Consider the following 15,158-nt stretch of genomic DNA (forward strand, 5'->3'; position numbering starts at 1 on the left):
CTTGGGATTTCATCCGCCAGGATTCCTTTTCTAAATTCTCTTATCCTCCAATAGCGCCTACAATGCCCCACGTTCGGTGGTGCTGCACCGTGCCAAGCGCGGCTTCGGCTTCATCCTGCGCGGCGCCAAGGCCAGCTCCCAGCTGATGCAGCTGCGCCCCTCGGAGCGCTTCCCGGCCCTCCAATATCTGGACGATGTGGATCCCGGCGGCGTGGCCGACATGGCCGGTCTGCGTCCCGGCGACTTCCTGCTGACGATCAACGGCGAGGACGTGAGCGCCGCCTCCCACGAGCAGGTGGTGGAGATGATCCGGTCGGCGGGTGCCCTGGTCAACATGACCGTGGTGTCACCGCAATTCCCCCACCAGATGCAGGCCAGTGCCCAGTATTTGCCCAGCGGCGCAGCCCGGGCCGGAAGCCAGCATTTGTCCAGCGGACCGAGCACGCCGCAAAGTGCCCACCGGCAGTGCGCCACATTGCCCCGAAAGATGACGGGCCCGGGTCCGGGTTCCTCCTCGGGAGGCAGTGTGCGCATGGCCCCGATGCCACCGCGTCGGGATCCGAAGACCACACTGAGTGTGGGCCGGGCCAGGGCCAAGTCCATGGTGGCCGGTCTGGAGAATGGAGGCGAAAAGGATGACGACTTGCCGCACACCAAATCCAATTCGGTGGAGTCCATAGCCACGACGCAGGCGACGGGTGGTGGCAGCAGCAACCAGACTGGACCGGGCACTCCCGTCCAGCTGCGCACCGCCAGCATCAAGGCGAGGCCCACGTCCAGTCGCATCACGGCCGCCGAGCTGGAGGAGCTCTTCCAGCGGCAGCAGGGCGAGGGCAGTGCGGCGAATGCCAGCCGGTATGCCACCATGATGACCAGTTCCCGCTTCCAGTCGGGCACGGACAGTGGAGCAGCCACTCCCCCGGCCGCCAATGGGTCGCCGATGAGGAGTGCTGGCCCCCTGGTCTACGGCAGTGTGGCGGAGATGAAGCGCAAGACGGCGAGGAGCAAGCACGGAAGCGGCACACTGCGGGGCAAGCCCGTGGCCACCCCAACCGTGGGTCCGGGCGGTGCAGCAGGCGGCGGAAAGGATCTGAAGCGATTCCATTCCACTCCAGACTTGCACGGACCGCAGCTGCATGGCTCGGCTTCGTCCATTTGGCAGGCGGCCGGCAAGGGTCATCACTCGCAGGACGATGTGGCCACGTTGCATGCCTCCTTGCAGCGCCTGAACTCCACGCCAGGAGAGCTTAAAGTAGGTGCACTAGCAGGATCAGGAGCAACAGCTGCTGCTGGAGGAGGAGCAGTACTGCCACCGCCCAACCATCCACCACCGCCACCGCCAGTGGGTCAGGTGGTCAAGGTGGAGACGCGCAGCAGTGTCTCGGAGTACGAGAGCACCATCTCCTTGCAGCAGAAGCTCAAGAAGCGGGCCGAAAACGATGCAGTCACCAGTGCCGCCATTGATGGCGTCCAGAGCAGCTTCAATCCTTCGGCGAACGCCAAGATCTATGCCTCGCCGCAGGAGCTGCGCAACGTTATGGCCTGGAAGCTACGCCAGGCTCAAGAGAAACCATCCCAGGAGACGACCGGAGGCTCCCAGCCGATCAGTCAGTATGCTGCTCCCACGCAAATGCGTCCCCCGCCGCAGCAGCAGCAGCAGCAACAGCCACAGCCACAGGTGGCCTCCCACTATGCCGCTCCCCAGGTGCAAGTCCATGTGCAACAGGTGGCGGCACCCCAATCCCCGCCGGCTCCACCGCCGCCCCAACAGTCTCCGCCAGTAGTGGCACAAAATGGAAACGGAACTGTCAGTGGCGCATCCGGAGCAGCTCCACCTATACCGGAACCCGATTACAGCTGCAGTGAGTCGGATGGGGAGGATGAGAACTCCATTTTGGTGGCGCGCAACACCAAGCTCAATGAGAAGATTGCCTTGTTCGATGTTCCCGAGACCAGTGGCAATAGTCAGGCCAGGTAAGAGGGTGATTATTTTTAAAGGAGTTTAAAAAGTAACCTTTCTTTCCCCCAGTGGCAGCAGTTCCAACTCAGGCAGTGCCTCCATTTCGCACTCACTCTCCGTGGAGGAGATCCAGCGCATTCGCAGCAATCTCAAGACCTCAAAGTCCTCGCCCAACGGCTTTGCCAAGAAACCAGAGGAGGAGCAACAGCACCAGCCACAGCAACAGCAGCAGCAATCCCATCCAGGAGCGCCACATCAGCTGCAGCCAGGCGAGGATGAGTGCGATAATAGCAGCTCTGGGGTGAGCAGTGAGCAGGAGCAACTGGCTCTGGCAGGTGGAGGTGCAGCAGTGGGGGTCAAACCCACCGATACCATTAAGAAAAAACCCTCGGTGACCATTGTGGAGGAGCCCAAGACCATACCCGATCAGCCGATCAACAACACCACCACCTCCAGCATCACAACCACCAAGCCCATGGCCAAGACCACCATCAGCATAGGTGGTGGTGCAAGTGCTCCAGCACCCACAGCCACTTTGACGGTGAAGCAACTGGTGCAGCAGCAACATGCGCCTGTTATACAGCAGCAGCAGCAGCAAATGGGTGGCAACAAAGTCTCCATAAGCAATAAGATGCAGCAGCAACAGATGCAACAGATGCAACAACAACAGATGCAACAACAACAGTTGCAGCAACAACAGATGCAACAGCAACAGTTGCAACAGCAGCAACATCAGCAACTGCAGCCACAGCTGAACAACAAGCAGCAGGTGATGAGTCCCCAAGTCTTGGGTCGCATCCCCAATGTCCATCACCAACAGCTGCAGCAACAGCAGCAGCAACAACAGTCGAATCCCAACCAGAAGCTGATTGCCACCCAGCAGCAGATACTGCAGCAGCAGCAACAGCAGATGGCCCACCAGCAGCACCTGCAGCAGATACTCAAGGCGAAGGCGGCAGCAGCCGGAGGAGCCAGCAATACGGCGGCCTTGGTGGCCAAACACCAGCAGCAGCTGCACAAGGGCGGCTCCGCCAGCGGCCACGAGTCAGAGATGGAACAGCGCTCCGATTTGGAGGATGATGATGGCGATTTAAGTCCTTCGCCGCCTGCAAAGGCTTTCCAGCGGCACAACTCCTTGACCCGCAAACAGGCGGCGGCCATTGCCATGCAAAGGGGTGCCACTCGAACTTCGGCAGTGTCCCTTATGCAATTGCCCCCTCCTCTAGAGGCGGACAGTGATGGCGAGCCGACACAGCATACCTTACAGCGTCATCCTCATCCCCATCCTCACCAGCAACAGCAGCAGCAACTCCAGCAACTGCAGCAGCAGCCACAACCGATGGCCACACATATTGTGGGCATGTTGCCCAGCGGACAGCTGGTGGCTGTTGCTTCTGGCGCCGTTGCTGGCGTTCCGGGCGTTGGAGCGGCTGTGGCGCATCCGGGCAACAACAATCTGCAGCAGCTGTGCACCGAGAATCTGGTGTTGGCGCCACCGCCGCAGTTCTGCGATTGCAACGATGCCAAGCACGCGCCACAGCCGCATCTGCCAACTAGCCAACAGTATCATACACAGCAGCAACAACAGCAACAGCAGCAGCAGCATCAGCAGCAGCAGCAACAGCAACAGCAGCAACAACAACAGCAGCTGCAACAGCAACTGCAACAACAACAGATGTTGCAGATGCACCAGCGGCTGTCCGGTGGTGCTGGCCCCGGGGCGGTGAGCACTCTGGGCCGTGTGCGAATTGTGGGCTCCATGCCCAAGGCCAACCACCATCGGTTGCACTAAAAACTAGTAGGCTCAGAAGATCACTTGCGATCCCATGAAATCAAATCAACCGTTTGCCAAATCGTTAAATCGTTAGCTTAGTGTTAGTCCAACAACAGTCATTGCCACTCTCACAACGAATAGAGCTGCAACTGTCACTGCAAACAGCAACTGCCTGCACCCTAAAAACACAAATGAGAAAATCGAGTATTGAGTATAGCGATTTCTTTGATTAGAGAATCAAATGTTTAATTACACTTTTTTATTTTATATATATTTATTGCGTGTGATATAAATTTATGTAGGCTGACCGCGAGCAGCAACTAAACGATATTTGCAATCAACCAGCAAGTACGAATGCAATATTTTACGATTAGTTTCTCCATAAAAGTCCCCGATTGAAAGCAAACTGAAAGGCAAGAAAGGGTTTTCGTTCTTTTAGTCTGTTTTCGAGAAGCATTAGATCCGATTTTAAGATCGATGATTTTAGTTTGTAATGTCAGAAGGTCAGAGATAGGCAGAGGCGAGCGAGTTCATTTCTTCAGTATCCATCCATTAATCATTCGTGTTCGTGTTCGACTAGTGCACAAAAACATTTAAACGACATTAACATTATATTCTAACACACAACTAGTGTAGGTTTTATATGCCTAAAAAATAAAAAGTATAAAAAAGCGAAGCAAGAAGAGGGAAAGTGTTAGGCGAGAGGAGAAAGTTGCACCGAGTAACAATAATATTTGAATTTGAGCATTTAGCCGAATTTCCAGTCAAGTCAAGTCAACTAAACTAATACTAACAAATACTAAATGATTAAAACGTATAATGTTTTTAAACGTGAATATTTATAAAAACAAAAAAAAAGGAAAATATTTCAATAGGCGGCAAATTTTATAACCCAAAAAAAGAAATCGAAAAAAAAAACAAATAATTGCAATCGAAAACAAAACGTAAATTTTTGCTAGTAAAATTTACAGATTTTTTACTTTTAATCGATTTTTTTTCTAAAATTGTTTTTTAGAGAAAATCTTTAACTTGCCAGAGCCAGAGTATTAAAAATCTGAGGCCGTCGATTATTAACAAAAGCAACGTATTGTATTGATGATGAATGAGGTTCTCAAATATTTGCCAGCGCTTAATGCAAATATCGTCATAGGCAACCCAAAAAACTTACATATATAATGCGTTCTCACGAGTAACAATTATTATAACTAAGGCTGATTTTATTGCATAATAGATACAGAACACAGACAGATCCAAGATACAGATACAAATACTGCGTTCGCGTCTAAAAGTGAATTAATAATGAAGATGAACTCAACTAACCAAGCAAGCGATTGATGCATTTAACATACATTGTTTAAAGCTTAAACTGAAAACACAAAAACTCATTGAGGTATTACGAGAATCGGATGGAGGAGATAAACAGAAATTGTTCGAATTGGCGGGCCGCACCTTTAGCACTAGCATTTAAGTGTTGAAAAGTTAGTAAACCTAAAACTAAACCATAATGCATAAACATACGAGTAATTATTGGAAGATCTAGCATCTAATTAGTTTTTAGCACACTTTTTAGTTCTCGCAATAGTTGCTAATTATTTGTAAATTGTTTTAGTTTCGAAAACCGCACTCCACGCGTAAATGTACACAAAAAAAAAGGAAAATACCTATATAATTAGCCATCAAGCTTGTTAATTTTTAAGTTGATCTGGAGTGCTCAGTTAGGTCCTATCCGCAAGAATAACAATTAAAAATGCCCATGCAACCCGTTGGCTTTCAGCTGAATTCGCGGATGTGTTGCAATGGCTACATATTGAATTATTGAATATGCGTACACACCATAATAATGTTAAACAATTAAAGCACACACCCCCCCTATACACCACACACACATACACTTTAAATGCATGTATTTAAAATGGAATATTATAAAAATATTTATCATAAGTCGTAAAATATGCAATTATGTATTATGAACATGCGTATGAAGAATCAATAAATATGAATGAAAACTAAATGGAACAAGGGAATTTTGTAAAAAAAAATATTTATAGATTTGATGCAGATTTGTAGAGAATCTATCTACGAATCGATTAAGACATTTCGCTCAAGGATCGAATGAGAATTGGCCAAGATATGGGCTTGGTTTGGGCCAAAAGTCGAAATCCTGGATTTCACAAGGGGGTCCATCAGGAAAAATCGAAAAATGGGGATGGAAAATTTTGTTTCGAGATTTTGATGCAGATTGAAGGAGAATGGAACTACAAATCGATTAAGGTACCCCGCTCAAGGATCGGGTAAGAATTGGCCAAGATATGGGCTTGGTTTGGGCCAAAAGTCGAAATCCTGGATTTTACAAGGGGGTCCATCAGGAAAAATCGACAAATGGGGATGGAAAATTTTGTTTCGAGATTTTGATGCAGATTGAAGGGGAATGGAACTACAAATCGATTAAGGTACTCCGCTCAAGGATCGGGTGAGAATTGGCCAAGATATGGGCTTGGTTTGGGCCAAAAGTGGAAATCCTGGATTTCACAAGGGGGTCCATCAGAAAAAATCGAAAAATGGGGATGGAAAATTTTGTTTCGAGATTTTGATGCAGATTGAAGGGGAATGGAACTACAAATCGATTAAGGTACTCCGCTCAAGGATCGGGTGAGAATTGGCCAAGATATGGGCTTGGTTTGGGCCAAAAGTGGAAATCCTGGATTTCACAAGGGGGTCCATCAGAAAAAATCGAAAAATGGGGATGGAAAATTTTGTTTCGAGATTTTGATGCAGATTGAAGGAGAATGGAACTACAAATCGATTAAGGTACTCCGCTCAAGGATCGGGTGAGAATTGGCCAAGATATGGGCTTGGTTTGGGCCAAAAGTCGAAATCCTGGATTTCACAAGGGGGTCCATCAGGAAAAATCGAAAAATGGGGATGGAAAATTTTGTTTCGAGATTTTGATGCAGATTGAAGGAGAATGGAACTACAAATCGATTAAGGTACTCCGCTCAAGGATCGGGTGAGAATTGGCCAAGATATGGGCTTGGTTTGGGCCAAAAGTCGAAATCCTGGATTTCACAAGGGGGTCCATCAGAAAAAATCGAAAAATGGGGATGGAAAATTTTGTTTCGAGATTTTGATGCAGATTGAAGGGGAATGGAACTACAAATCGATTAAGGTACTCCGCTCAAGGATCGGGTGAGAATTGGCCAAGATATGGGCTTGGTTTGGGCCAAAAGTGGAAATCCTGGATTTCACAAGGGGGTCCATCAGAAAAAATCGAAAAATGGGGATGGAAAATTTTGTTTCGAGATTTTGATGCAGATTGAAGGAGAATGGAACTACAAATCGATTAAGGTACTCCGCTCAAGGATCGGGTGAGAATTGGCCAAGATATGGGCTTGGTTTGGGCCAAAAGTGGAAATCCTGGATTTCACAAGGGGGTCCATCAGGAAAAATCGAAAAATGGAAATGGAAAATTTTGTTTCGAGATTTTGATGCAGATTGAAGGAGAATGGAACTACAAATCGATTAAGGTACTCCGCTCAAGGATCGGATGAGAATTGGCCAAGATATGGGCTTAGTTTGGGCCAAAAGTCGAAATCCTGGATTTCACAAGGGGGTCCATCAGAAAAAATCGAAAAATGGGGATGGAAAATTTTGTTTCGAGATTTTGATGCAGATTGAAGGGGAATGGAACTACAAATCGATTAAGGTACTCCGCTCAAGGATCGGGTGAGAATTGGCCAAGATATGGGCTTGGTTTGGGCCAAAAGTGGAAATCCTGGATTTCACAAGGGGGTCCATCAGGAAAAATCGAAAAGTGCGAAAGGTACCCCGCTCAAGGATCGGGTGAGAATTGGCCAAGATATGGGCTTGGTTTGGGCCAAAAGTCGAAATCCTGGATTTCACAAGGGGGTCCATCAGGAAAAATCGAAAAATGGGGATGGAAAATTTTGTTTCGAGATTTTGATGCAGATTGAAGGAGAATGGAACTACAAATCGATTAAGGTACTCCGCTCAAGGATCGGGTGAGAATTGGCCAAGATATGGGCTTGGTTTGGGCCAAAAGTCGAAATCCTGGATTTCACAAGGGGGTCCATCAGAAAAAATCGAAAAGTGCGAAAGGTACCCCGCTCAAGGATCGGGTGAGAATTGGCCAAGATATGGGCTTGGTTTGGGCCAAAAGTCGAAATCCTGGATTTCACAAGGGGGTCCATCAGGAAAAATCGAAAAATGGGGATGGAAAATTTTGTTTCGAGATTTTGATGCAGATTGAAGGAGAATGGAACTACAAATCGATTAAGGTACTCCGCTCAAGGATCGGACGAGAATTGGCCAAGATATGGGCTTGGTTTGGGCCAAAAGTCGAAATCCTGGATTTCACAAGGGGGTCCATCAGGAAAAATCGAAAAATGGGGATGGAAAATTTTGTTTCGAGATTTTGATGCAGATTGAAGGAGAATGGAACTACAAATCGATTAAGGTACTCCGCTCAAGGATCGGACGAGAATTGGCCAAGATATGGGCTTGGTTTGGGCCAAAAGTCGAAATCCTGGATTTCACAAGGGGGTCCATCAGAAAAAATCGAAAAGTGCGAAAGGTACCCCGCTCAAGGATCGGGTGAGAATTGGCCAAGATATGGGCTTGGTTTGGGCCAAAAGTCGAAATCCTGGATTTCACAAGGGGGTCCATCAGGAAAAATCGAAAAATGGGGATGGAAAATTTTGTTTCGAGATTTTGATGCAGATTGAAGGAGAATGGAACTACAAATCGATTAAGGTACTCCGCTCAAGGATCGGGAGAGAATTGGCCAAGATATGGGCTTGGTTTGGGCCAAAAGTCGAAATCCTGGATTTCACAAGGGGGTCCATCAGGAAAAATCGAAAAATGGGGATGGAAAATTTTGTTTCGAGATTTTGATGCAGATTGAAGGGGAATGGAACTACAAATCGATTAAGGTACTCCGCTCAAGGATCGGACGAGAATTGGCCAAGATATGGGCTTGGTTTGGGCCAAAAGTGGAAATCCTGGATTTCACAAGGGGGTCCATCAGGAAAAATCGAAAAATGGGGATGGAAAATTTTGTTTCGAGATTTTGATGCAGATTGAAGGAGAATGGAACTACAAATCGATTAAGGTACTCCGCTCAAGGATCGGGTGAGAATTGGCCAAGATATGGGCTTGGTTTGGGCCAAAAGTCGAAATCCTGGATTTCACAAGGGGGTCCATCAGGAAAAATCGAAAAATGGGGATGGAAAATTTTGTTTCGAGATTTTGATGCAGATTGAAGGGGAATGGAACTACAAATCGATTAAGGTACTCCGCTCAAGGATCGGACGAGAATTGGCCAAGATATGGGCTTGGTTTGGGCCAAAAGTGGAAATCCTGGATTTCACAAGGGGGTCCATCAGGAAAAATCGAAAAGTGCGGATCGAAAATTTTGTTTCGAGATTTTGATGCAGATTGAAGGAGAATGGAACTACAAATCGATTAAGGTACTCCGCTCAAGGATCGGATGAGAATTGGCCAAGATATGGGCTTAGTTTGGGGCAAAAGTCGAAATCCTGGATTTCACAAGGGGGTCCATCATCAAGAATATATATTCAAGAGTATAATAAAAACAACATCCAATTTATTTACAAAAGTAATATTTTTCTATTTTATTTTGTTACTTTCTTTTCAAATCGTAAAATAACGTTAAATGTTTGCTTTTGCTTCCCAACATTTTGTTCAATCCCGGAGAACCAAGAAACGGCAAACAGAAGACTTCGAGTACCAATTTAATTTTTGGCTAATTAGATACAAAACCAAAAAGCGCTAGCTCGAATCGATTTTACTTGTTGTGGCTAAGTGAAAATCAATGTCGTAGTTGGCTAAAAGTAAGTGGTTTGCTTTTCATTTAATCCTTCTGTTCTTGTCGCAGTTCTCGGTTTATAAATATTTTATGTTTGGTTTGCCGCTGGCAGCTGGTTGCTTTCGGTTTGTAATTGATATCGAGTTTTAAGATTTATTTCAATGGAACTGCTTAGCGAGGCGGCATCTGAACACCTTACGAACTGGCTCGCTAGTTACTTTCGTGTTGAAATATATATGTAATAATAATATGCCATATTGTATATAGTAATAATATGCGTGTATATATATATATAATATATAATTTGTATTTAATAATAGTGTATATATAATTTGCGGTTTTCATATAATAGTTATAAACAAATTTTTACTTCGTATCTTTAGCATTAATTACAAACTACAATTCGCGTATTTTTTATTATTTCATTTATAATTGTAATAGTAAATTTTGTTAGATTTTTTATCGGTTTCTTTGTTTTTTTGCGGCTTAAATACTTTTGTCATTAAATTTATTATATTTATGTATATTTTCCATTTCTGTTTTTATTTTTTTTTTTTTTGTTTTGCTAGGCGTGTGTGCTATGGATTTGTTGCTGTTGATCCTAATTAATGTAAAACTCTGCAAAAATGGCTGTGAGCTGTCTGTTACTATATTATGTAGTTGTGGAAGTGGCAACCTGGATCCTGGTGTCCTGGTTCAATTCAAAAATTTCTATGGCCTCAACTGAACTGGTCTCTAACTTACGGACTTATGGAATTGCTCTAATTAGTTGTCGTACAATAATTTCATTGCTGGAATCTCTGGCGTTTTTTTTTTTTCGTTTGCTTTTCATTTGAAGATTTTTTTTGTTTAGCAATTTTGTTTGCTTTTTTTTTTGTTTGTTTGTTTAGCTTTATATTGTTCAACCTCCAACTCCAACTTTAATATGGGCGTGGCTTGGCTTGGCATGGCATCACTTGGTAATGCGGCCAGGCGCATCTAGTAAATATATAAATGTCGATCTCTCTCTCTTACTTAACCCCTCAAACATTTTGTGGCGACTTAGGACTAAGTATGTAAATTGTTAGCGCTGCTTTTACATTTAATCAAATATATCGGATCGCGTATATATATGATTTCTAATTTAATATTATGTATTTGTGGGTGTATATCAATTTATTTAACAAACTACTAATTACGTTTCACTACCAAAAACTACTCATAATATATATATATATACTATATATAGTGTATATTTTTTAAATATGTTTTGTTTGCGCATTTCTCGCACTGTTGCTCCACGTTTAAAATTCCATTTAAAAATGAACCTCATCTAAAAAAATTAATGTACAATAATAATTAGAATTATAATAATAATAACTGTTTCTCAAATTTTTTGTTTGGTTTTTAAAAAAGTTCTTCCCTTTTGGTGTGTTTTTGTGAATTTCTCTTTTTTTTTTTTGTTGAGTTTTCTTTTGATTCGCTTACTTTCTCAATTTGTGTTTTAAGCATTTTTAAAAATATCACCAATATTTTTACTTTTTTTTTTATTCTGACAGTTAATCGATTTCTTCCATTTCTTTTATTTTTAGTTTTTTACTTTTGTCGATTTCGTTTCTATAAAAATTAAATAAAATTAAATACAATATAAAATGTACAACTATTTTGTGTTTTGTTTTTCGATTTTGTTTTCTGGTTGGTTCTTTTTTGCATTTTGCATCATCCATTATTTCATCTGGTTTTTTTGTTGCTTAAGTAATCAAACGAAAGGGGCGTACGGAGCACTGGGCGTGGCCAAAAAATATAATTATAGTATATATCCTTTAAGTACAAGTGCTTAAGTTTCTGCTTCTGTAGAGAGAGGGCGACTGTTGTAGACTGTAAATTGTAAAATTCTCGTTTCTCGTTTTTTTGGTTGATTTTTAAAGTACTTTTCGCGAATACTTTCTGTTCTGAATTTCCCTAAAAATTCCCTATTTCGATCGGTGCATACGGTAGTATATGGAATGTCTGACGGACTATCGAGCCGCTGCCACGCCCAGTCGGCTTGGTCGAACGCCTTGGACCTTTTTTTTTTTGTTTTGTTTTTGAACAGCTCTAATAATACATAGAATACAATACAATAATACAAATACAATTACAATTACAATACGATACGATAGAGTGGAGCCCGCGAAATTAGAGTACATAGTGGAGACATAGAACTTAGCTTACGAATAAATTCACACACAAATATAACAAACAAAATAACTTTCGTTGGCAGGAACGAGGAGGGGCGTTGGGCGTTGGGCGTTGGGCGTTGGGCCAAGGGCGGGAGCTTAGTGGGCGGTTGGATTCGGTTGCCCGGACCAATAACAACAACAGGCAACAAAACAAAAAAATCTAAACAAAACTGAGGCAACATCGTGGTGGTTAGGTTATGGTGGTGGTGGTGGTTGTGTTTTTTATCTTCTTTTTGGTGCTGGCTGGGTGGATTTTTTTTTGATTATACAACGAACTACACGGCATCATCTACGGCATGTTGAAGTCCTGCAGGTTGAAATGGTCGTTGTCAAGGGAATTGATCAGATCCTGCGTGGAGAAATTACTATCCACCGGCAGGTTGTCCAAGAATTCGAGACACAAATCATTCGAGTTGGCCACCACCGAGTTGATCGTTTGGCTAATGGAACTAGCACTGGCAATGGTCGTTGTTGTGTTGCCACCAACGGCCGCCCCACCGCCACCGCCTCCGCCGCCGCCATTGTTGTTGCTGGCCGCTCCACCGCCACCGCCCGGGCCCTGCTGTTGTTGCATCTGCAACATCTGCTGCTGCTGATGCGTGGTGGTGGTGGTGCTCTGCACAAACTGTTGCTGCTGCTGCATGGTGATCTGCTGCTGGGTCTGGGACATGTGCATGCTGGACATTTGCATTTGGCTGGTCATCATGTTGCCACCGCCGCCAGATTGCTGCTGTTGCAGGAGCTGCTGCATCTGTTGCATGTTGTTGCCACCGCCGGGTCCCAGGTGTTGCTGCTGCTGCTGTTGTTGCTGTTGCTGTTGACGCATCAGCTGCTGCTGCATTTGGGCCGGTGCCAGTTGCATCTGCGGCACATTCGGACCGGACATCATGCCGCCACCGTTCGGGCCATTGCCAGCTGGATTCGGTGCGCCATTGGGCATGAAGTTGCCTAAGATTGGAGCTAAGGTTAAGGCCTTGCGATTATTGGATGTCTGGCTGTACTCACCTCCATTGAATCCGCCCGGACCCTGACGCATCGGACCTCCGGGTCCTGGACCGCCGAAGCCCATCTGCGTCTGCTGCTGCGACATCATCATGTGGCGCCACTCCTGCTGCGAGCCCATGGGCATTCCATCCGGCGTGACCTGCACATTGGGCGGTCGCTGCTGCTGCTGAGGACCACCCATGGGTCCGCCTGCTCCACCGCCATAGGGACCGCCCATGCCACCCCTGGGACCACCGCCCGCTCCGCCATGCTGTTGCATGTACATGGCCGCGTGTTGCGGGCGCATCATCGGACCTGAGGGCGGAATGGGCTGCTGAGTGATGCGCCGCATGGCCGCAGCCTGGGCAGCGCTGTTGGGGAAGCGACCGCCATTGGCACCGCCGACGCCTCCGACTCCAACGCCCACTCCCACGCCGCCGACACCGACTCCACCGCCACCCACCGTCTGCTGCATCATCTGGGCCTGCATCAGCTGCGCCTTGGTAGCATTGGCGTACTCCGGCGGCGGTGGACGGGCTCCGGCCATGTGCTGTTGCTGCTGCTGCATCGCCTGGGCTCGCATCATCTGCTGCTGCTGCAGGAACTTGGCCTGGTTGGGATTGGGAACCGGACCACCGGGACCACCTGGCACCTGACCCGGTCCACCGTTGCCGCCGCCGCCGCCCATCATCATCTGCTGCTGGGCAGTGGGACCGCCGGGTCCGTTCGGGTTCATCTGCATGGGATTCATGGGTCCGCCCATCTGCATGCCCGGCATGCCGCCCATGGGTCCGCCCATTTGGTTCATTGCACCGTTATTGGGGCCAACGCCGACGCCGCCGCCACCGCCTGGTCCACCAACCACACCGCCATTGCCCACACCAACGCCGACGCCCACTCCGACCTGCGGCTGCTGCATAAGCGGTACGTTCGGTCCGCCGGCATTGGCGGCTGCCTGCGCCTGCGCCGCTGCTGCCGCCGCTGCAGCAGCCGCTTGCTGCGCTTGCGTCTGACGCTGGCGCATGTTGGGCGGCACCTGCTGCTGTTGCTGCTGCTGGGCGGCCTGTTGTTGTTGCGCTGCCGCTGCTGCTGCTGCGGCGGCTGCCGCTTGTTGCTGCTGCTGTTGCTGGTTGAAGTTCATGGTCTGGCTCTGAGAGAGCGAGAAGCCATCGGAGGGTACTGCAATTAAATATTAAAATTAAATTTTAATATATAAAAATATTATTAATTTCTCTTACCATTTGCATTGCTCATGTTTTGATTTGGTTGCTGCTGCTGTCCAGGATTGGGTCCTCCATTACCCACACCCACACCGCCCACTCCGCCCACTCCGACGCCCACACCAACGCCCACGCCTCCGCCAGCATTGCCGCCATGCGGTTGCTGCTGTTGCGGATTGGGGCCGTTGTTGCCGCCGGGCTGTTGCTGTTGTTGCTGCTGCTGGGCCTGCTGCTGACTGAAGAAGACACCTTGTTGGGCGGCCACCGAGACATTGCTCTTCATGTCGCCACTCAAATGCAGATGCTGGCCAGCCGAAACCTAAACATGAAAGAAAGTTAAAGGTTAATTAAGAAATTACATCTTCAGAGAGGCTCTTTGAAGTATTACTATTTTTAGATACTCGATAGCCCAGTCAAAAATTTTGTCAGCCATTTCCGGGACACATTCTGATAATTCGCCCGAAATGCCAGTGCAAAAGATTCTCAAAGCTAATACCCGACACATGGGCCATCCCGGGCGACAAGGACAGGAGCGGAGACAGGCAAACACCTTCTCCATTTGCAGCTGTCTCATTTGCTGTCAGCTCGAAGTGTCACCCACACATACACACAAGCAGGGAGGTCCTGGTGGGTGGGTGGTGCAGGCTTTCAAGCTTATTATCACCGGAATGGCTTTCGAATCCACCATTGACTGCCAAACACCCAGGACGACCAAACAGAGAGAGAGAGAGAGAGGATGAGAGGGAGTGGAAGAGCAAGAGAAGCCAGAGGCAAGCATAAATCTTTCGGCACTTTTTCATAGTCTACTTTGCTGCGTCCATCGGTCTGTGTGACTTTCTCCCTGGCTCTGTCTACATATGTGTGTGTGTGAGAGTTTCTGTATTCCCTCCCCCCCTCGCATAGCAGCAAATTTGCCATTCATTTGTTATTGTAATGGGCCCGAAAAGGGCGCCCGGCGACATGCAAAATGAGTGGAGGACACAGCAGCGATCGACCCTGGAACTTCAATGCCACCCATTGCACACCCATTGCCCTTCCCCCTTTCCTTTCCAGCTTTTTCCTGCAACCTTTCCTTGCCCCGACCACCTTGCCCGACTGCCCGTTTATCCCTGACTTTGGCAGCCAACAAATAAATCTTTAAACCGGACACACTGCACACCCTGGGATTCACAAA

At 47.1% G+C, this 15,158-nt stretch overlaps 2 protein-coding genes across 10 annotated transcripts in view; one reads left to right on the forward strand and one right to left on the reverse strand.

The window, feature by feature from the left end:
- Positions 1–5,745, forward strand: part of LOC6495752 (polyhomeotic-proximal chromatin protein) — a 59,609-nt gene extending 53,864 nt beyond the window's left edge. For all 6 annotated transcript variants that reach the window (XM_044715265.1, XM_032451219.2, XM_032451220.2 and 3 more), the window contains 2 exons: positions 55–1,974; positions 2,030–5,745. In XM_044715265.1, coding sequence (XP_044571200.1) covers positions 55–1,974; positions 2,030–3,752 — 3,643 coding nt within the window. In that variant the 3' untranslated portion in view covers positions 3,753–5,745. The remainder of the gene's footprint in view (positions 1–54; positions 1,975–2,029) is intronic.
- Positions 5,746–9,337: 3,592 nt separating this feature from the next.
- Positions 9,338–15,158, reverse strand: part of LOC6494881 (neurogenic protein mastermind) — a 67,582-nt gene continuing 61,761 nt past the window's right edge. For all 4 annotated transcript variants that reach the window (XM_032451292.2, XM_032451291.2, XM_044715266.1 and 1 more), the window contains 3 exons: positions 14,003–14,303; positions 12,786–13,943; positions 9,338–12,728 (listed from right to left, as the gene is read on the reverse strand). In XM_032451292.2, coding sequence (XP_032307183.1) covers positions 12,070–12,728; positions 12,786–13,943; positions 14,003–14,303 — 2,118 coding nt within the window. In that variant the 3' untranslated portion in view covers positions 9,338–12,069. The remainder of the gene's footprint in view (positions 12,729–12,785; positions 13,944–14,002; positions 14,304–15,158) is intronic.

Source organism: Drosophila ananassae, chromosome 3L (genome assembly GCF_017639315.1).
Source record: "Drosophila ananassae strain 14024-0371.13 chromosome 3L, ASM1763931v2, whole genome shotgun sequence".
Lineage (NCBI taxonomy): Eukaryota > Metazoa > Arthropoda > Insecta > Diptera > Drosophilidae > Drosophila > Drosophila ananassae.